Consider the following 23,279-nt stretch of genomic DNA (forward strand, 5'->3'; position numbering starts at 1 on the left):
TGATAGAACTTAAAATTGAAGGTTTAGTAGGGTTTGATGAGTTTTACAGTCAAGTCACCATTGCGCAAACAATAGACACTGGGCACCCTCCTCTACTTATCCTAATTATCGAACTGTTCACCTCGTTCAATCAGACAAAAAGTAATAGCAGAAATGGGTCTACTGTCTACACCAAACACCAAAGACCAAAACTAGATATAGCTACCTTGATCTTGCCTGTCTTCAAAGTGTTGTTGATGATTGGATTGTTAATCATTAATGCAGATCCAAGTACAAGTGGATTCTTGTATCACTACAGATCAACTTTAAATTAACTTATAACTGACACATGCAGTGAGGAAAATATACTAGGCTGATCAATTACATTGAAAATGTGGTTTTTGTTGTGAAAACACATTAAAATTGACTTAAATCGATGTTGACGTGGAGTTTGGCGCAAAATTTTAAGGATTGGCGCGCATCACGTAAAAGTGATAATTTGGAATTTCTGGACTATTTTGGTTTTTCAAAGCCCTTTCTAAAGTATATAAAGTAGTACTTTATTCCATTTTAGTCAAACACAGAAAGAATTTTGTAAAACGGTCGATTTACAGAGAAATAGAGATATATATCTAAATTCTGACTTTACGGACCATTTCCTCAAAATAGGTTTCAGGGGGTTTTCGCACACCTTGGCAACGTTTTTTCAGGATTGGAAAGAGCTATGATCATGAAATTTTCAGGAGTTGCTCCATTTATGGTTTGCTATGGAATGAATGGAGTAGATCTTTGAAAAAATCACTTTTCAATTTTTAAAAACTCGAAAAAACTTAAATTTTCCATTTTTTAGGTTCCAGACCCCCTGGAATGAAATTTTGAAAAAAAATTCCATTCATTCCACAGCTTATCCAAATACTAGCAACCTCCAAAAAAAATTTTTGGAATAGCTTTTATAGATTTTTCTAAAACGCTGCCATAGTATTTTGATAGTGCATTACCCCCTGGCTGATATTACCCCCGTCTTGGCTATTTTTAGAATTTTTTTTTAATTTTTCACATTCTCTATAGTTATATTACATTTCTGGAAAGTTTCATTTACAAATCTTTTCTGCTTCAAGAGATATGATGAAAAATGTAAAATTTCAATTTTCTCAATCCTTCATGTGACTCCCACCTTAATAAAGAGATTTTCATGGAGAAACTTAACCTTGGTATCACATACACTGCCCTAAGCAGAGCATCCAAATTGGAAAATGTTGCTTTAGTTGAAAAAGTGCCATTTGATAGGTTAATATCTGCGAGATTAAGTTTATTACTTTCTGTAACTAAACAACCATAGAAATCATGGACATGACACATCAAATAATTATTGTGTTATTTTGGCCAATTATGATTTAGAAATGATTGTATGACATCATTTTCTAATATATATCATACATTTTTTAGCAATGCTACAGTATAAAGAAATAATTGAAAATTCAATATAATTATAAGTCATGCCAAAAGAAGGATTGTCTAATTCACAATGGAAGAAGAGACTTGAAGATTTTGCTGATCATAAGTTTAGATTTGGCACTGGAACTCATCCAAAAAGCAAGGAGCGAAAGGCTGAATTGGAAAGGGTCAAAGGTTGTCCAGCTCATTCTTCAAACCAAAAGATTGGTATATTTAATACAAAAATTGTTTGTATTTGTGGATATCACAACTCAAAGGTATGAAATTTGACTCAAATTCGATTTTGTCATTCCAAAAAATAAGAAATTAAACAACAACCACAAAAAGAATGAAAAATAAAACTTTGTTGTTTATTTTATTATGAAATCTTAGATTTTGCAATAATTACATAACTGATTTCCTCATTTTAATTTCTGCTGGCTGAATTTTTTTGTGGTTATTACTCCTCACTTTTTCTCATATTTTTAAATAACCTATAATTTTGAATAGATTTCTTTTTTACAGAGTCAAACCAATTCACAACAAAAAAATCAACCATCTACGTCAACGTCACGTCTTTTGAATGTATCTCACACGTTAGGTGTAAGTGTTTTTTTGTTTTTTTTACATTCAATTGTTTTGATATATTCATATATTTCTTAATCTTCATATTTTCCTCTACAGAGTCAAACCAATTCAAAACCAAGCGATACTCATTCATTGAAAACTTTTACATCCACTTCGCGATTCTCACATGTACCTCAAACGTTCAGTGTAAGTTTGGTTTATTTTTTGGGACTGAAGAATTGTCTTAATGAAATTTTATGTAGGATTTTAACTTAAATTCTCATTAACTTTCTTTCTACTTTCACTTGTGTTCCTTATATTTTGAGATATTTTCAATTTTTCTACAGCGTCAAACTGATTCCACATCATCATCATCTACTTTGTCAAGTCATGATCAACTAGCGACAAGTCCAATCTCAAGTACGTTTTATTTTGAGATAATATAAAAAAATAAATGATGTTTTCAATGGTTTTATTTGAATACAATATTGTTTATTTTGATATCTTCTATCAATAAAGCAAACTTTGCAAATTATTTTTAGTAAGTCTTTTGAGTAAGTGTAGCTGTTTTTTACAATTGCTGTAATCTTGATAGTTGAAATTTTGTTGTATTAGTGACGTGTAAATAAAGTAATAAGGATGGCTAAATTTAGAAACTGGAATATTTTTACTATAACATAAAAGTTTACTTTAAAGGTTCTTTATATCAAAGAATTTGTTTTTACAGGGTCAAGCCAATCTCCAACAAAGTCAAGCGATACATACGACTCAAACTGGTCTTCAATCCCAAAGTGTAAGTTTAATTATTTTGATTCATGAAATCTTTATGACTGTTTTATAAAAGGTTTTCCCCTTGCATATCTCCTTAACTTAGGATTTAGTTAATTTGGATCTTATAGGAAAAAAAACCATTTAAAGGAAAATATTATTGCAGAAAGTAAATTTTGAGGAGCTTGTGCTTTTATTAAGAAAGTAGCAATTTGATATCATGAGTAGAATTTTACCCAGCAAGCACAAAATTTAACTACATTGCAAATATTTTTTCCCGTCAATATAAATTATTTGAATGATGCAAACTAATAAGATGAGGATTATGTGAAATATCAAATACTAGTTTTTTGTTATATCAGATATGTCCTTTAATGACATTTTAACCCTTAGAAGGCGAAAGGCGTATATATACGTCTTGAAAAGGTCATTTTACCGATACACAGTCTTTTGGTCATAACTCCTGACCACTTGAAATTCAGAGAGAGAAAATCCGCTATTTTTATAGCTGAGAGAAAGAGCTTTCCAACGATACCAAAGTTGATACCTGAATCATATTTGTCCTGGTCAGAAATGTCCTTTGAAAGAATAAATTTCCAGAAAAAAATGATGAACTTTTTAGCCTTTTTCAAAAAAGTTAGCGGCTTGGAAAGGTTAAAATCTGGAAAATCTGGAAATTTTTATTTTTTGGACATAAGACTGGTGTGAGTGTGTTTAATTGTAGCAGAATTATTACTGATAGCTTCAAAAATATGTTATTTGCTTGATTGTTTGTTTATAATTTGGTGTATTCATCAAGTAACCATGATACTTGATTGTTACTCAGTCGCACATGAGTTTGTGTTTGATTGTGTTTTGAGGATTTTTGTTGTCAAGAGTAACTGTTGTTGTGTGTTGTCATGTTAAATGTTGGATACATAGTTCTTTCAATGATCTCTCATATAATTTTGCATTATATACATGCAGACTGATGAAGATTTCGCTTTGAGAATGCCTGAAGGCTGGAGAAATTATCTGAACCTGGCTGACCAGCAGTGGATCGGTCGTATTGTTTTTGATGAAAGGCAGGGGAACAGATCCGTTTTATCGAATCCTGTTAGATTGTGGTATAACCCACCCGCCAGGAAGTCCAAAAGTAATAACAGCACCGTTCCGTTGAAACCAGAAGCTGTTCAATACTTTCGTCGTCGTTTGTGTCTTTGGGTACACAGACGTGCTTACAATTGGGATTTTTTGTGCCCTAGTTGTAGGAAAAGCTTAACTTCTAAAGGATTGTATCCAAAAATTAGAAAGGTTCTTGATATTTCTGGTTGGTACTACCTGGCTACAGAGTACATGGAGTGTCGTAGTTGTAATGTTCATGCAAATTCTTGGGGCAGAAGAATTCTCGATCAGCTCCCTATTGGTATTCGAGTGAAATTTCCAGCCCTCCTCACACTGAAATATTCAGTTGATCAGGCAGTGGTCACATTTTTGAAATCCCGCACTCTTGGCAACACACCAACAGCGTTCGCCAATTCACTGAAAGAGGTGCATATCGAAGCATTGATGAAGACGAACATCAGTTATATGCACGATTGCAAAGGTCACAAAAAAGCAACAAGCCTTCTCCAACAGCCACCTCAAACCTACGACATTGCACCATCCTGCCCAGATCTTCCTCGTGCCCAATGGTTTTTGGCTGCTTATGTCCGCGATGTTTTTACACGGCTGCCTCAAATCAAGGCTGTGATGACTTCAACATTTGGTCGTGTTATCAAAATTGATTCTACCAACAAAATATTGAAAAAGTTAGCTGGGGATGCCAAGGGCACTGCACGCTGGGTCACTAACGTTGGAAATGAGCTTGGTGGGATTCTCCAATGCGTGGTTACCACTGCAGAGTCAAACAAAGCATTGAAGCCGATGGCTGACGGTTTGATGAAACGCTTTTCTGATGGCAAAGTTGAACCTCCGAAAATCATCTACACAGATCGTGATTGCTGTAGCGACTCTGGTCCATCAAAATTCCAACAGCTTTTTTACTTGTGGACACTCATTGTCTGCCTTGACATTTGGCATTTTATGAGGCGGTTCACAGAAGGATGTACCTCGGAATCGCATCCACTGTATGGTCTGTTTCTGATGAGGCTGTCTGGATGCATTTTTGAGTGGGATGAGAAGGACTACGACAATCTTCTCAAAGCCAAGAGAGCAGAGCTGATCAATGAAGACGTCCAAAACCCAACCCTCAGTGCTGTGAAGAAAGCAATCAACTCAGGAGAAATGGCACGGCATTGTAAACGACGAACTCGGGGTGCAGAAAAAACAATCGAGATGATAGAGAACCTGATCCTTTCCATGACTGGTGCCACTGACTCTCTGGGTGTCCCTTTGTTCAAAGCAACCATCGTTGATGTCTGGGAAGAGCAGAGGCGTCACGTTAAGTGCATCCAAGATCCTGATGGCTTTCAACTCTACACACAGACAGGGTCACTAGAGAAGGGAGGTGTCAAGCTGCCAGTCTATCGTTGCGCCCGCGGCAGCACTTCGCTAGAGTCTTTCCACCACCATCTACGCAACTTCATACCTGGCACTAGTGCCAATGCTGTCAACTTTCAAGCATATCTCCTCGATGGACTTGCTCGGTGGAACACCTTGAGAAGAAATGCTATCGATGGAACTAAGGATGAGATGCGCTGCTTTGACTCCAAGTTGGTTGAAAAGTTCAATCAGCTCCACCTTGAGGTGCATGGTGAAAGATTCAACGAAGAGAGACCCCCACCCAAACTATCTGATGAGATCTTTGGTATGGAGTATCTGTTTCGCCAAAACGTAGTTGATGCACTCGATAAAGCCCAAGCTGAAGGAAACTTGTCAGCAGTTCGTGTCCAACGGTTCGACGAGGATTATATCGACAACAACATCGACGATGGAGTCAACTTGGATTCAGGAGTGGAAAGTGACGATTCTTCTGACGCAGAGATCCCGGAAGAACTTCCACCGTCTCCGGAGGATGAAGAAAACGACAAACAAGATCTAACAGAAGCAGGAGATAATGATGCAACTGATTCCAAAGGAATACCGGGTTGGCGTAAGGTTGATCGTTTGGCCAAAGCCCTTATAAAAGTCAAAGGGATCAGTGTATCAAATGCAGAGAAAATTGAGATCGTGAATTTGTTCAATGAACTGGAGGATTACGACAAACGCCCCATAACATACAAAACAATCGTCAAAAAACCTGCTCGTGGTCGGTTTGCAAGGAAAAAAGAAGGAAGTCACGTTGGAGTTGTGGAGATGAAACGTGCTTTTCTTACCGGTGCGAGTCCCGCTTTTTACCCATCAAAGAGCAGACTGGTCGAGGCGATATGCATCTATCTTTGCAACGAGATCACCACGAATAGCAACAAATCAGTCAACGGGCAATGCGAATTTGAATCACGATGGCAGCGGATCGTGAGAGAGTACAACAACATCCGGTCGAGAATCTACCACAGCACCGTGTATCAAGAAACATCAATGACGCTCTTTTGCATAAACCAGCACACGCTACGAATCTGGGAGAAAGACAAGGCAAGAGCCGAATCGATCGTCAATTTAATGCAGGGTAGAGACCCGCCAGGCGAAGTGACTGTTTCTTCAAATCTACCGGAAACAGCAGGCCACCAGATTGTCGAAAGCTCACTACCCCCGGCAACGTTTCCCGAACCACAAAATCGATCCGGATTGCTCAAATTTCGAAAACGGAAGAGACCTGCTGAATCTGCAACCCAATCAAAGCCACCAACTCAACGACCTCAACAACAACAACAACAACAACGAGAGTCCATCCCATCATACTTCGCTCCGCCAAGCATCCCACAAGTTCGATTTTCTGCACAACCACGGCCTCGATTTGTTCCTTTTCCCACGCCAGTTTATCCAAACATCTACCAAGCACCAAATCCTTTCCAACAATCACAGTCAAACCCTTACCAACAAACGTCACCTCTTTACCATTCACAACCAAGCCTACATCCATTGTTTCACCGTATGGCATCACCCTTCAATTCAGCTTCGACAACTCTGCGACCCAACATACCACCGACCCTTGCACCGGAACCAGCCAAAACCCGTAAGCCTCATACATGCCAGATGTGCAAGCAACAGGTGAAAGGCACTCACGGCTGGTACAAAGGAAAAAGATGGTGTCCAAACACAATGTCCCAACCGTACAGTGAATGGCTAGCTGAGCAAAAAGAGAAGGAAAATGCTGCAAAACAACAGTGACTTCGACCCATTTTTATCGAACTACAATCTTTTAGCGACATTATGAACGTTTGGAGTAATTGAAACGTATATGTCGTGGTTGGCTTGCTTGTCGGATTATATCTGACGTTCTTTCGTTCTTTTTATTGATTATTGATTTTTTCAAAAGAGACACCTTTTCCATGTCAAATGTTTGCAAGATTGGAGAGACTTTTTAATTCTCTAAGTCGGGCTTCTTGCAAAAAATTTGAATTGAATAATCAAGAAGTTTTACATTGACATTGGTGTTTTTTGGTGAGTTGGTTGACTTCTTCTCTGTCAAATTGTCAAGGTTATAAGGTTTTAACCATGAAAGGTTGTTTCCATTGCCTTTTATTTTTATTTTCTCCCACATGCATCACACAGTGGCATATATTTTTTATTATTTTGTATATGCTCTACATCATGCCCTATATAGAACCTATTTTTTATATTTTTAACTATATGTTTATATTTTTAACTGTATATTTTTGTATAGTATGTAGTATCATGGTACTTTTAGTGGACGGCTTAAAATCTAGGACCAAATTCAAGACTGATGATTATTTTTGCTTTCCTGATTTGGATTTTTAGCATCCCTCACAAAGGTTTTTAAACTTTTTTATTCTCAAAGGTTTTTAAACTTTTTTATTTTTACATAGGTATATTTAAATAGATATTTATATGTTTGTATGTTACACCCCCTTCTCACATACTCGCGGACCCCTTGCCACTGGAAAAATTTGCCAAAACATCGTTCCCAGTGGAAAATTATACTATATTTTCTGTCTCCGCTGAAAATAATCAGATAAGCAATTCCTCACTGCAAAATATTGTACTATTTTTTTCATCCCCACTGATTCTTTTGTCTCGAAAACAATGGAATTCAAATTCCCAGTCAAAATAAATATGAGAATACCAATCCCCGTTGAGTTTCAGTCCGTTATTTGCACACCAACTGAGGCAGAAAAAACCCTACCGGGTCTGTGAGAGGGGGTTGCTATGTTCATCATTTGTATGATGTTCTTAGTGACGATTAGCAAATTAAGCGATGAATATAACTTAACGATCTTAAATGTATGTATGGAGTCGAAAAGTGGTTTTCCTTTCTTTATCAAAGTGAAAGCTGAAATTTTTCATTTTGTATAATAAGTTGACGAGTTTTGATTAGATTTTCATTAGCTAGTCACTGTTTTGTTTTGTTACATTATATTTGCTGGTAGAAATAGTATTTTTTTGAGTAAAAATGTACTTAAAGATAGTTGGTTCAAACCCAACCCATCATAACAGGTGGAAGCTAGTTGGTGCATCAAAAGTTACTCTATACTCAAATAGATAATTTTTTTTAATTTTTATAACTATGAAGATTATAAATAAATATAAAATCTTCAAATATATAGATTGATGAGAAAATTACCAAAAATAACATAACACGAAATTATTAACTGAAATAACTGAATTCACAATCGAGTTCATATACTTTTCTTTGCATTAAAATGAATCCCTTCGAATTGTCTTTCTTTTCAATATATTCATAGAATGAATAATGAACATCATACATTTCGAATGTCCGTACAGGGCGTAGTGTTTGTAGCTTAGAGGTAAAGTGTTCCTCTCGTAAACAGAATATCGCGATTTCGATTCTCGTCTGCGCCTAACGTTTTCCGACTTCAAATTTTTATCTGTTTCATGTACTGTCAATGTTTGCCTAACTTGCGTAACTTCACTTTGATGCCTCCAAATTAGGAATTTATTGTCTCAAGCCTCAGTAATCGAAAGCCTAAAGTAAAAATAGATAAACGAATTCATCAAATTGATAGCGCGAAATTCGTTGTACCAACTCCGCTTAACTTCTGGAAAATAAGAAAGATGTAGATAGAGCCATATTTTAAAAATTTCGCGCGGGTCCTAAGGCCCGCTTTACACTCTCTTTTTCCTTCTTGCCTCCTCCCCCCCTTTCCCCTTTTCTCTTTTTTTCTTCCCCCTCGGAGCGAGGCGCTCTTGCCCCTTTTTTGGCGCAACGGATGGTGCGCTGGCTTCCGAATTAGAAGGTCTTTCTTTGGTGGTGGTTCGAATCCCACTCGGTGCGAAAATTAGATTGGTCGAAATTGATGGACAAATGATTGACAGGTATGAAAACTCAGTCAGGAATGAGAAACTAAGTCTCAGAAATCAGACAGTCAGAAAAGAGAAAGACAGGATCAGAGATAAGAAAATAATATTATTGTATCATATTGGATCATGTTTAGAGTTAGAGGAGAAGTCTACTGTTCCTTCAACATGACTTCTATATTCTAGTCATGTTGAAGGAACAGTAGACTTCTCCTCTAACTATAAACCATAGTAACTCCCAACAGTACCCTTAAAACTCCCTTACCCACAAAAAGAAAAAGACACAGTGTTTTCTTTAAATGTTGGTGTTCGGGTTCTTTTGTCAGCAATGAGAATACTCTGGACAGCGAATAAAATACAAGGCGTTTGCTCGTTGAGTACAGTATAAAAATTTTCTAGCTTGAATGTCATTATTGTTTCATCAAAATGAATAGTGATTGCGAACCGGCCGGATGCGCCACAAACCCCTTCATGAGAGGAAATACATATTCCTCGTCCCAATGCACGGTCGCGTCCTCGAGGGTTAAGGCACTATTCTTAAGTCTCTTGTAATTAACAATATCTCAATAGTTTGTTTAGTGGTAATATTGAACCTCAATTGTCCACATTCCGGTATATTATCGTATCGTTTGGAGTATAAGTTCCGGTGATGACTCGTGTATCGTTGGGTTTCGTATATCCGATTCGCCCATTTGATCGTTAGTCGTTGCTGGGTCGGCTACGGGCTTCGTGTCTTGTTCTGTCCGATTAACGTCGTCACATCACATGAAAGAAATTATAAAGTATATGTAAGTAAGGTTAATGTCCAGATTCCTCGACCCGAGATGTTGTTTTGGAAAAAATCTACCATTTTTAAAACCCTCGCATGTCTCTTCTGAGCATGCGTACTCAGACCCAGATCTCTCAGACGCCCAACCACCCGTTCTTCATCGCGCCCCGGCGCCCTACTATTTGAGTACGAGATCGCGGAGAAACTAATTTTCGCTCTATCTTCGACTGCGCGAAAATACGCTTCTCCTCTAACTATAAACCATAGTAACTCCCAACAGTACCCTTAAAACTCCCTTACCCACAAAAAGAAAAAGACACAGTGTTTTCTTTAAATGTTGGTGTTCGGGTTCTTTTGTCAGCACTGAGAATACAAAGAGCAAAGGTGTGAACAGTTATCATGATAATAAGTCTAAATTCCCAAAGAACGTGTAATTTTAAGTCTCCTTTTTAAACTGTCCTTTAAATATCTATTTCGTGATTTTTCTGATTTCCAGCGACCGTGCAAATCAATCTCTCTTTCGGACACTCCGTTATTGATCGCAGCTGTTGCCCCACCGGACCTCATGGAATGAGTGCAAAATTGCCTGACTCTGGTAAAACTGAACTCAGCAAACTGAGAAATTCTTTCCTTGCCGTGCTATAACTGATTTTGTGTCTTCCTACCGCTTTATGACCTTCCTTTGTTTTAACCATTTTACAAAAAATGTATGCCTCTGTGTCGTCTTTCAGCTTCGCCTTTAAAAGGTAATCGTTAAGAACGTGTCTTACCGAACAAGGACCGTCTATGTCTGAAATAGTCACTTTGTTCCCATGTCTGTTTTGGTCAGTTTTTGATTTTTCTAGAATTATGTCAATGTGGTTTGTGCTAAAAACAAAATGACTTGCGAGGTTGATATATGTGACACAATAGCGACCGGACGTCAAAAAATAAGAATCCGAGCTGCTTGCTTACAAATTTTGCGACTGCAGTCGAGGGCCAGCGGCAAAAGCTAGTTTTTCACATATAGTGGAGTCTCCATAACTCGAAAACTCACGGGGAAGGCTGATGATTCAAATCGCCGTTGACAAATCAAAAGGTCCAATCTCAAAATTATTGCCTGAGAAAACTATAAATTTTTCTGTTTGTCTGAGCATAAATTTTGAGATTGACCCTGTTTCATGTAGATGAGACCCTCCTGACTATGCAAAATGGGCCAATCTCAAATTTAAGGCTAGCTAGACCTGGCTAGACAGAAAAACTCTTAGCTTTCTCAGATACTAATTTTGTGATTAACCCTTTTGATTTGTCAACGGCAAAACCTTATCATAAAATACGTCACGAGCAACGCTTCTCGTTTTTCAGAATATTGCTATAGTAAATCAAGCCCCAGAGAAGTTCGTATGAAGTAACACTTTGTAGACGCGAGGTATCTAATCACCTGTAATAACTTCAAAACGAGGCAGTCGTTGCACTCAAAATGAATTATAAAGGCCTATTCTCGGAATTTCTCTATCTATCGTTTAAACAAAGTCGGCAATATTTTTAGTATAAGAAAAACAACACTCAAAGTATTTGGATGGAGAGAGATCTAATCCGATAAACGCCCGAGTGTTTGCAAGTACTTCAGTCGATTAAAGATACAAAAATCGCATTCATAAAATCGTCGACGTAACATTATCGAATCACGAAGAGTACTGTACTTTGAGATGAGAGGACCATTTTTTTTAGTTTGAATCACAGAAAAATTCGAATCGTAGAGCCTCTGATTAAAAAAAATTGAATCCATCTTGATTCGTAAAATCATTGACGTAACATTATCGAATCACGAAGAGTACTGTACTTTGAGATGAGAGGACCATTTTTTTTAGTTTAAATCACAGAAAAATTCGAATCGTAGAGCCTCTGATTAAAAAAAATTGAATCCATCTTGATTCGTAAAATCATTAACGTAACATTATCGAATCACGAAGAGTACTGTACTTTGAGATGAGAGGACCATTTTTTTAGTTTAAATCACAGGAAAATTCGAATCGTAGAGCCTCTGATTAAAGAGAATTGACTCCATCTTGATTCGTAAAATCATTGACGTAACATTATCGAATCACGAAGAGTACTGTATTTTGAGATGAGAGGACCATTTTTTTTAGTTTAAATCACAGAAAAATTCGAATCGTAGAGCCTCTGATTAAAGAGAATTGACTCCATCTTGATTCGTAAAATCATTGCAGGAAATCGAGCCTTAGGGTTCAATTTTTAAAATATTTTTGTAACTGTAAGAAAGTTAGAGCGCAGAATGACTTGGAAACCCATAATATGACTCCTTCAGCTCCAAGAATTGACCCCCGCATCAAAAGACCCAGATGGACAACCCATTTAGAGAATATGTCATCCCAAAAAGAATATTGAAAAAGAGTCCTTACCTGATCCACATTTTCTTTATAACTTAAACTCCTCAATCTTCGAATTTCTTCATTGATTTCTTGTAATTTCTTCAAACTTTCAGCTAAAAAAAAACAACAAACAGTTGTAGAAGTTTGAAGTTGGAAGAGAAAAAACATAGAGCCCGAAAAGAGAAAATGGAATTTCTTGGCTACATCTTACAGAGTAGCTTTGCAAATAATTAAAAAAACACAATATTACTTACAAAGTGGAGAGATTTCTTCATTTACATGCCCACTGTTCCCATTCATTTTTGCTGCAAGTGAAAAAAGACAAAAAATATAAAATATCCATCAGATTTTTTACGGTCAATACAATAATACTGTCGTGGACCTGGCACCTGTTGGTTAAAATGTTGTAATCAGTGTCACTATTCTTGATATGCGTAAGTCATTTTTCTAACGGAAACACCCGAAAAAATCCAGGATTTGATCTCTCTCTGTTACTAAAAATAGAAACACAGAGGTCAAAATCCTGCTTTTTCGAGTGCTTCCGTTAAAAAATATGACGTCATCTTGACTTACGCATATCAAGAATCAGCGGAGTCTCCATAACTCAAACCCGCACGTAGAACACAACTTTGTTCGTGTTGAGGAAATTTCGAGTGGTGGAGTATGGTTTATAAAACATTGTTAACTGAAGGGAAGAAAAAACTTTGTTTCAGTTAAGAACACATTGGATTAATACAGGTTCGAGTTAAAGAGCCTCTGTTATATCAGCAAAAAAATTAGATAAGGTCATCTCTTATTATATAGCATGGAAAGGTGGAAATAGTTACAAGACGGATGGCTTTACATTGCATAATGACGGCTATAGCCAAATCCAAATCATTTTGATTTTCCTGATGCTAACCGCACTGGCTCAACTTCAATATCTTTAAAGTCAATTGCAGGCCAAATTGTAAAATTGCTTTAGAAACAATTTCAAGTCAGACCATTTTTGAAGTCTCCAGGTTGTCCCAAATATTTTAGCCTCGCTTTGGGGCTAAGACCACTTCCCTAAGTCTACAGCCTGCATAAAAGTTTGAGCGGATAAACAGAAAGACTGACAGACTGACATTCTCAGATTCTAGCTCGACTGAAGTTGAGAATAAAACCACAGACAATAGTTTTTGGGTTCAAATTCAAAGGCATCCTGTAGATTTTCTTAAGGAGCATGTGCGCATAACAATGCTAATTTTCAAAATATGCTCAAAGAATGTTCACGCTTGCTAACATTTAAATCAATTCTTTTTAATTGGCTTGAAGTTGTCCGATGTTTGATCATGGATATTATTTAAAAAAATCCTTTGATATAGAAGGGACACGTATCTCTTTTATGCTGATAAAGCAGACTTAACAATAAAATTTCCTCAAAACACAGGAGGAGTAAGTCTTTTTTCCTTCGTTTAAAAATGCTGTGTAAGCAAATGGTAGGAGATCCGCTAAATGATGTCCTTTTTTTGCCCCCGCAACGAGCGCAGCGAGTGAGGAGGCAGTCATAGCTTCACGCAAGATATTGGACAGGAATCTCGAATTTTTGCGTTTGTTTGTTCGTATTGTATGTTCCGGCTAATATATAATGCTCCGTAAAGTTTGATGCCCGGTTAGCTTTAACTAACAATAAAGCGGTTCTTTTTTGGCACGCGTGGCGGACGTTTTTTCATGTTTTTTTAGCGGGACGGCGAAGAAACATACTGACTGATCTCTATATAGATTCTGGGAAAATAACGTGATTTGATTGGTCTATTAAGATTTCATTGACAAATCCAATTGCGTTAAACGCCGCCATGTTTGAGTACTCGCAACCTGATTGGCCTTTTTTTTAGAGTGGGGAAATTGTGTAGATAATTTTGTGAGCACGTTTTTGGTTTGCTGGCAGACATCTTGGATTTTCAAATCTCTTGGTTCTCTATACAAAGGTCTCTTGCAGTCAAATTGCATTACTTTTTTACAAAAATTGATATATAAACCAGTGAATTTGCTGACAGTCCAATTATACAATCTGTCTCCTGTCTTAGACATTCAGATTGATTTATTTTTCGGCCAAACAGTTTGTTCAGCACGTTCAAACTGCCACAGTTCTGAGAGGGAACTCAGTGCTGGGATAAACACTGTCAAACCCAGTTTGAGTAGCACCCTCAAGCTGATTGAAAGTACAAGGAATTAAAGTAAAGGAATTACTGAAACTGAACTACAAGTATAAAACAGAGCTTGAGATAAAAGGGAAAGTCCGATAAAAGGGGAAGCCCGATAAAAGGGGAAGCCCGATAAAAGGGGAAGCCCGATAAAAGGGAAATTATAAACAACTGCGTTCTGCTCAAAAATTTGAAAAAGACTGGTCAATATTACTGTCTCTGCTACTACATAAGAAATTTAAAAATTTTTCCCAGTCATGGAAGAGGAGGATTTTTTAATTGATTTAGACACTGCATTGAGTGTTGCGCATTTCCGAAATTCTAGCAGATCAACTCGTGGACGTACCTATTCTTGTGCGGTTGACTGTTTTCTTGAAATTAGTTACCGCTTGCTTCTCCCAGAAATAAAAGCTAAAATATATTTTGAAGAATCAAGTGACTTTTTCAATTTGCTTCAAATAAGTGGATCAATGGAAATTCCATTTGAAAGTGACGATATGAAAAGTAATGCATTTCGACTTCTGGATGAAATTAGAGAACCACTATGGTCAAGGATCATTGAAAATTGTGGTACGTTTAGAAAAAGAAATAGTGACGCAGAGTTTCAAGAGATTTTTGGAAGTAATATTTTCAAGAACTTATCAGAAAGAGAGAGACACATTTTTGAAGTAAGCTATGTAATTCAAGGTACATGTAATAGTTGCAGTTGTGAAAAAGAACGGAGAGAAACAGGTAACATTGTTAGTATCCTTTCAGAAATTATGTATCCAGAGATTATGATTGATGCAAGTTCATGGCCGAACTGTGTATTGAATTCTCTTATTAATCCAAGTTCAGTAATAAATTGCGATACTTGCTCTGTCAATATACCGGTGTAGCAGAAAATAAGTACTCCCTGAACAAAAGTACTCCCGGAGTAAGTATTTCCCGGAAATAAATACTCCCAGAGTATTTTTTTCCAGGGGAATAAGCACTCCCTCTAGGAAATAGGTACTCCCCTTGATTTAAGCCAGGGAGTACTTTTTTCCTAGGAAAAAAGCACTCCCAAAAAGAAGACTCTCCACTGTATGTGTTCGAATGTTCGAATTAAATTTGGAATGTTTTGAGAAAAAACTCGAATGTTTATGTTGTTCAAGCTTCTGAGATGAATTTCTTTATTTTCAATCAACATGTCGACGAGTAATAAGCACGTCAATTTGCAGAATGTTGAAAAATATATCAGAAATGGGCAGTACCCCACTAATATAAAAAAGAAAGGGGCTAAAAGTAATTTCCGAAAATCATGCAAACATTTTTCAATCGTTCATGGTCATCTTACATTTAAAGGGACCAGAAAAGTTATTTTTGAAAATGAAAGAAAACACGCCATCATTCACGATGTACACGAGGGCATTAACGAAACCGTTGAGTCAGTGACAATGAGTGGTCACAGAGGACGCAAATTTTTCCCGCTTTACACTGCGAAACTGTTTTGTTTTTTTTCGAAGTTTTCTTACTCTTTTAGGCTAATGACCAGTGTAAGATGTCACGAGTGACGTCACCAATTCATATAAAGAAATAGTACCAAAACAACTATAAGCCTGTTCACTGCACTTCTATGTATTACACGAAACTGTATAGCACATTATAGTTAAACATACTAGATCCAAGGTATCACAACATATAATACATATTATAGATGATAGATATAACTATAATATAAGCTATTACGGGCTATAGCAAACTTAACTACTGTTAACTATACATATATAGTATTAGAACTATACATATATATAGTATTAGAGCTATACATAATATAGTATTAGACAGAGGAATTAATTACTACACGGTACATAACATAAAAATAACACTATATTGACATAGCGCCGTCGTAGTTTATAGTTTAACATAAAAAACACCCCGAGTAAGTGCTGCAACTTAGAATTCGATCACATTATGAATGTAGCTACAATATGAGCCAACAGCCTATAATCAATTTAATACTATATTATGTGTGCCATAATACCATCGTTCTGTTATACAAAATATTTGGCGTAGTCCCGCCCGATAGTTTGAAAATACTAAAACCCGCAATTTAATCGGTTAAGTGGGAATACCATTAGATTATTAGTAGGTACCATTAGATTATTAGTAGGTACCATTAGATTGTTAGTACAATCTTCAGATCTTTAGATCTAATATATTGGATCTTTGGATCATTGGATCTTTGGATCGTTGGATCTTTGGATCGTTGGATCGTTGGATCAGTGGATCGTTGGATCAGTGGATCGTTGGATCAGTGGATCGTTGGATCAGTGGATCGTTGGATCAGTGGATCAGTGGATCGTTGGATCAGTGGATCGTTGGATCAGTGGATCGTTGGATCAGTGGATCGTTGGATCAGTGGATCGTTGGATCAGTGGATCGTTGGATCAGTGGATCGTTGGATCAGTGGATCGTTGGATCAGTGGATCTTTGGATCAGTGGATCGTTGGATCGTTGGATCAGTGGATCGTTGGATCAGTGGATCGTTGGATCAGTGGATCGTTGGATCAGTTGATCGTTGGATCAGTGGATCAGTGGATCGTTGGATCAGTGGATCGTTGGATCAGTGGATCGTTGGATCAGTGGATCGTTGGATCAGTGGATCAGTGGATCGTTGGATCAGTGGATCGTTGGATCAGTGGATCGTTGGATCAGTGGATCTTTGGATCAGTGGATCGTTGGATCGTTGGATCGTTGGATCGTTGGATCGTTGGATCGTTGGATCAGTAGATCGTTGGATCAGTAGATCGTTGGATCAGTGGATCGTTGGGTTATACTCATCACCTTTTTGAAAACATCTTTACCTAGAGAGAAGAGGAAATCCAGCTAATGAACGGTAACATAAAGTCTTCGCACTGGAAAGATTCTCGCTTCAGTTCATTTCAGAGCGACCTTTGCAAAAAAAAAACTGAACAAGCCAGAACCAAAACGGAATATTCCAGAACAAACTGGATTAACCCGAAAAAAAACCATTAACAGGCTTCGCAAGAAAAACTACTTGCCAGCTTCATGGCCTGATCGATCGTTTAGCTCTACAAAATAACTTTGAGGTGTGTCGAATTAAGGAAGCACTTATTAGGTAGCTTAAACTAGGCTTTAAACGAATGCGTGCGATATAGTGATCGGATTGCCATAATTTTTACCCATACCTAAAAGGTAAGAAAAGGTAAAAGAAACATAAAATAATTAAGTTTGGGGAAAGGAATTATGCTCTTTCTATATCGTATTCCAGAAGCAGTCAGTGAGCTGAAAAATTGAAAATTTTGGCTGACGATTCTTCGAAAATTGTTGACGGTCGTCTTTTTTTGTGATGCAGCAGTACATACATGAGCATTTTCAATTCACCTGAAAGCTTTGCATTGAAGTTAGTGGGTAGTTGTTTCCTTTTTTCATTGCTCTTTCAAATGGGTTCTTCCAGAAAAAGCTTGTATACCCCGGGTGGAGGATATGTCTTGTCCGATGGTAATTTTGCACTGTCCGGGGTAATTTCGGGTGTCCAGAGGTCAGCTGATGTTTCTCCGGGGGTGAAACCCGTTTCTCTCTCGGTGGGGGGGGGGGGGTAAAAGTCACTTTGTCACTGAAAATTGTTATATCCTCCAGCCAACATTTACAATTTCTACAATTTTCCTATTGCAAAAGTCATTTTTAAAGATTATATTTTTGTTTTGCAAATAGACAGAGCTTCAAAAATTAATGCCTCATCGCCAAATGGAGCGTGTAATTTATTAACCAAAAAGTTAACAACGCTCGAAGGGGGCAACTACTTTCAAAATCGTTGAAATCAAATGGGTAACGAAATGACAAATACTATTTTCAAAAAGCTTTTCAATTGATTTTCTTTACACTAGCCATACCTTTCTTTAAGGTGCCACCGCGGCAAAACGAACACATAGAGTTGAATTCAGTGTTCAAAAGGAATGCTCTCATCTGAGACAAAATTCTTTCAAATGCTAACAAATGTGTCAAGGGAGTGACTTACAGTCTACTTAGAGTGATATCCGTGCCTTGTCTTACACGTTTTTTATAAGAATACGAGGCTGAAATTTGGCCAAAACCTAAGAACAAATTAAGAAGAATCTAAGCCTCAGATTTCAGAAATTACCGAGAGGTACAGGTCTCCATCTTCATTAATATTGACATTCGAGCCTGAAAAACTCAAATAAAATTAAGGGCAGCCCAGCCAGAATCATATGACTTACTGGTTTTTCCTATAAAAAGTGTATATCTGAACATACTGCTCTTCATATGTTATTTTTACTAAAGTACACGTTTGGCAATATAACTGTTCAAATACTTTGAGTAGAGTAATATTTTTAACCTATGGCTGCGTTTAGACCAGCCTGGCATTTGTAATTGCTTGCAGTATTCTTTTGAATTCTATTATTCCGCGCAATTGTTCGGTTTCTCAAATGCCTAATGATGCCAGCGTGTTGGCATTTGAAATGCCATTTTGAGCAAAGGAATCCCCTTTTCTGGCATTTCAAATCAAACAAAGGAACCAAAACAAAGAGAAAAAATGACATTTTTGATTTTTTAAAGTATTTGCACGTTTTTTATTCAGTTCTTTCTATAGATTGTAAAATTTGCAAAATTTGCCATAGCCTAGCCCTACGGCAAAAAGTTTCAGTCTTAATGACTGCGGTTTTTGAGAAATTCCATGCTTTTCATTGTTTGATCTGTCAAAGTTGAACTTGAGGGAATCACCTTTTCAGTAATGACTTTAAAAAGACGATTCCTTAAATGCCATGACAGAAAATACAATGGAAAAGCTATTAAAATCGAATCTCTCATGAGCAAATGCCAAATTACAAATGCCAGTTGGTCTAAACGCAGCCTATGAAGAGCGCTTAATAACTACTTGTGGTATAAAAAGGGAATTTCCTTAAATTCATTAATTGTACTCTCTAGGGATAAGAAAAAATGACAAACTGAGATTTCAAAATGAGTAATCAGATCAAAATAACTCCGGAAAAGTCTTTTTGATGATGATAAAACAATAGAGAGACCGTAAGATATAGCATTCTTATCCGTTAAGCGGAACGTAATTACTGAAAAACGCGCACAAAATTATGAGATGTTTGCCTAACTTCCTTATGCATGAAGGTTATGGATGCCATCCTCGGGAGCTTAGGCTCCCTGCGGTGGCAATTACTTTGTTCCTAAAAGATGACTCTATCATCATGCTGTTTTTCGAGCGATCTTTTTTCTTTCGACTGAAAGGAAGATATTCATATTATCTTATCGGCCCTTTTAACGCCAACCCTTATACGCCAGCCCTTTTTTCGCCACAGCCTAATTTTGTAGACAATGCTAAAGACTTGCTATTCTGCTTCAATATAATTCTGCTATTCTGCTTGAATAAAATAGAGTAAAAAATTGATAGTTTCCATCTTTTAATCATGCCTAAAATCCTTTAAATTAAGAAAAAATGGTCAAAAATTAGCCGCCTCAAAATTGAAGCCATATTTTTGAGGGAATAATCGGAGATTCCATATTACATATTACTTCCTGATATCTGATATCAGAGGCCGCCGAGAAAATATCAATCGCATTCCTTTGATCGACATGTGGAAAATTCACTTTACCTAAGGGGAGCGTCGACACAGGAGATTTTATTTCTTTTTAACTAAACACGGCTTTTGGCATGTCCGTTAAGGGGAAGGGGATAGCAAGTGCGCTGATAAAAAAAGCTTGAAATTTAACTGAATTAAATGCAAGTTCAGAAAATTTCCCAGTCGACGGTCTTCTATGGTGGTCTTTGAAGTGTTTTCTTCCAAAAAGCGTGAAGAAAATAATCCGTGCTTGTCGATCATTGGCAACCGTCACTTTAAATTATATCGATGTGTGCAAAGTGCAATGTGCAAAAATCGGCCAGTCGTTGTGAGAGATGGTAAGGGGGTTGAGCCTTGTCGGGCAAAAGCTTGTTCAAAATCAAATCTTTTGTCGCTAGACCCTAGGAGAGGTACTTTTAAAAACACAACTAATGACAATAAAACAACAAAATGTTATCTCTGAAGATCCGATCGAAGATAATAAAAAAAGCCTTTTAAAATGAATCTTTACTCTCTACACTCGAGGCGGGGGTATATTATGCCCGAGCCGAAAATCGACCATTTGGTAAGATAGGGGGCCATTCAAAAAGTACGTTCGTTCAAATTGCCCTATTTTAAGACCCCCTCCCCTTGTTCGTCAGCGTTCGTTTTGAAGTAAAAATGTTTACTCCCTCCTTATCACACCTTATAAGTTTTTGCTCTCTAATTATCTAATAATTGTTGAAAAATCAGCATACACAATTGATTAGGGAATTAACAATTATTTTCGGTTATCGATTCAAAGAAAAAATGTGATTATATGAGGAGTAAGAAATGGATATTTCACAGACCAAGTTGATATAGTCACGCTTATGACAGTACCCCCCCCCCACGCAAAAGCGAACGTACACAGATCGACTTGACCCCTCCCCGTTTGTTTTCCCCGGGGGTCGTTTTTGTTCGCTTTTTTGCTGACCCCATAGAGACAAAATCGTCATCCTAGGACATACCAGTGTAGACCACCTTACAGTTGACATTGAATGTCCTGTAGCACTGGAGGAGGCGTGCATCATTGAAGTACGTCTGGCTGGAAAAGATATGCTTTGCTTTGCATGCGTCTACCGCAGTCCAACGAATCAATCAAACTCTGGAGAAAATAATGCCAATCTTAACCAGCTCTTACGAATTATATCAGAAGATAAGAGATACACGCATCGTTGCATCATTGGCGACTTCAATTTTCCAACTATAAATTGGAAGAACTGGACAAGCCCACATGTAGAGGAAAGTAAAGAAGAGCAATTCCTGGAAGCATTACGTGATTCATTCCTTTTCCAACATACGAATGAACCTACCAGATGTCGAGGTACTGACGAGCCTTCACTGATTGACCTCATCTTAACAGATGAAAGAGATCAGGTTCAAGATCTAAATTTCCTAAGCCCTTTAGGAAAAAGTGATCATAGCGTTCTCTCTTTTAGCTTTAAATGTTATATGGAACTTAAAGCACCAACCAAAAGATACACCTACCACTTGGCAGACTTTAAGTCGATGAAAAGTCATCTGCAAAGAATCAACTGGACGAGAGAATTCATAGATACCTCACATGGGTCGATCGAGGAGCTCTGGTCAAAATTCAAAACAAAACTTCTTCAACTCAGAGATCAATTTGTCCCAAGAAAAGAGTTAGGAGCGCCTCACTGGAAAAAGAAAGGGAAAATTCCAATTAATGCTGAACTACGTAATGACATCAAAGAAAAGAGGCGACTTCACAGGATCTGGTTAAAATCAAAATCATCACCCACAAACAGACGTCAAGCAAGAATCCGATATGTAATCGCGAGGAACCGTGTAAATCGAAAGATGGCACTTGCAAAAAGAGAATACGATCTAGCCATCGGTGAAAACTCAAAGAGAAACCCAAAAGCGTTCTGGTCACATGTCAGAGGCAAACTTAAATCAAAAAGTGGAGTTTCCCCTCTTCTTGAAACGCCCGATGACAAGACATCCCTAAAGCACGAGGACCAAGAAAAGGCCAACATCCTGCAGAAACAATTTTGCAGTGTCTTTACTAAAGAACCGGAAGGTGATCTACCTGATTTTGACAACAGAACAGATAAAATACTTCAACCACTAAACATTACGAAGGAAATGATAACAGAACAAATCAGGAAGCTCAATGCGAATAAATCAATTGGTCCAGATGAGATTCATGCCTCGATGCTTATTGAACTTCGTGACCATATTGCAGAACCACTATCAATCATAATGAATAAAACTTTCGAGGAAGGAAACTTACCTAGTGACTGGAAACTAGCATATGTGACACCAATCTATAAAAACAAAGGAGCACACAACCTTGCTATTAACTATCGCCCCGTAAGTCTAACTTCAGTAGTCTGTAAGTTGATGGAAACAATGATACGAAAACATATCATGGAACACCTTATCAGCGAAGAGCTTCTATCGAACAAGCAATACGGTTTCATCAACAAAAGGTCAACAGTCACACAGCTTATCTCCTTTATAGATATGTGTTGCGAATCAACTGCAAAAAGTGAAGTGGTCGACTGCGTATACTTCGACTTTGCCAAGGCATTTGACACGGTACCCCATCGAAGACTTATGATGAAACTAGAACGCTACGGGATAAACGAATTAATTCTGAACTGGATCAAATCTTTTCTATCGAACCGCAAGCAATTAGTGAGTGTTAATGGTGCAAAATCATCTTTAGATCCAGTGATAAGTGGCATTCCTCAAGGAAGCGTGCTCGGTCCTCTGCTTTTTGTTATTTATATTAATGACCTACCAGAACATGTTCTATCAAGCATTTTCTTGTTTGCAGACGACACGAAGATTATAAAGGAAATCAATTCCATTCTTGACTCCTTAATCGTACAACATGACATTGAAGCACTTGAAAGATGGTCCCATGAGTGGCTTTTGAAATTCCACCCCGACAAATGCCACGTTTTAACGATAGGTAAATTCGAGAACATAAAGCATGCACACCCGTATCAACTAAATGGAGAGCAACTTGAACATGTCTTCACAGAAAAAGATCTCGGTGTTTTGATAGACTCAGATCTTTCATTTGAAGAACATATCGCTAAGCAAGTAAACAAAGCTAATTCTATGTTGGGATTGCTCAAAATAGGATTTCAAGACCCTAGTCCTCACGTATTCCAGACACTATATACCACCTTTGTACGACCACATTTAGAGTATGCTCAATCAGTATGGCAACCAAGATTACGTCGATCTATCAACCTGATCGAGAGTGTCCAAAGACGTGCGACAAAACTAGTAA

At 37.4% G+C, this 23,279-nt stretch overlaps 2 protein-coding genes across 3 annotated transcripts in view; one reads left to right on the forward strand and one right to left on the reverse strand.

Annotated features, from left to right (window-relative positions):
- The first annotated feature begins 1,156 nt into the window (after positions 1–1,156).
- On the forward strand, positions 1,157–7,876 carry LOC136802070 (uncharacterized). 2 transcript variants are annotated; one of them, XM_067058790.1, is made up of 5 exons: positions 1,157–1,691; positions 1,924–2,016; positions 2,098–2,187; positions 2,328–2,400; positions 2,708–7,876. In XM_067058790.1, exon 5 carries the CDS (start codon positions 3,709–3,711, stop codon positions 6,994–6,996), a length of 3,288 nt encoding a protein of 1,095 aa, XP_066914891.1. In that variant the 5' UTR covers positions 1,157–1,691; positions 1,924–2,016; positions 2,098–2,187; positions 2,328–2,400; positions 2,708–3,708; the 3' UTR covers positions 6,997–7,876. The 2 variants fall into 2 exon arrangements, with proteins under 2 accessions (XP_066914891.1, XP_066914890.1); XM_067058789.1 differs by having other exon boundaries at positions 1,939–2,016.
- A 4,112-nt stretch (positions 7,877–11,988) lies between these two features.
- The window catches only part of LOC136802116 (WD repeat-containing protein 35-like), a 62,973-nt gene continuing 51,682 nt past the window's right edge, over positions 11,989–23,279 (reverse strand). Inside the window, exons 23-25 of the mRNA XM_067058835.1 lie at positions 16,529–17,239; positions 12,501–12,551; positions 11,989–12,359 (exon numbers count right to left, since the gene is read on the reverse strand). The gene's annotated coding sequence lies outside the window, so the exon portion shown is untranslated. The remainder of the gene's footprint in view (positions 12,360–12,500; positions 12,552–16,528; positions 17,240–23,279) is intronic.

This window comes from Clytia hemisphaerica, unplaced genomic scaffold, assembly GCF_902728285.1.
Source record: "Clytia hemisphaerica strain Z4C2 unplaced genomic scaffold, Clytia hemisphaerica genome assembly, whole genome shotgun sequence".
In the NCBI taxonomy this organism is placed as follows: domain Eukaryota; kingdom Metazoa; phylum Cnidaria; class Hydrozoa; order Leptothecata; family Clytiidae; genus Clytia; species Clytia hemisphaerica.

Bases quoted from the DNA above. Each gene is read 5' to 3' on its own strand.
- LOC136802070 (XM_067058790.1), top strand. From the start codon at position 3,709: ATGCAGACTGATGAAGATTTCGCTTTGAGAATGCCTGAAGGCTGGAGA.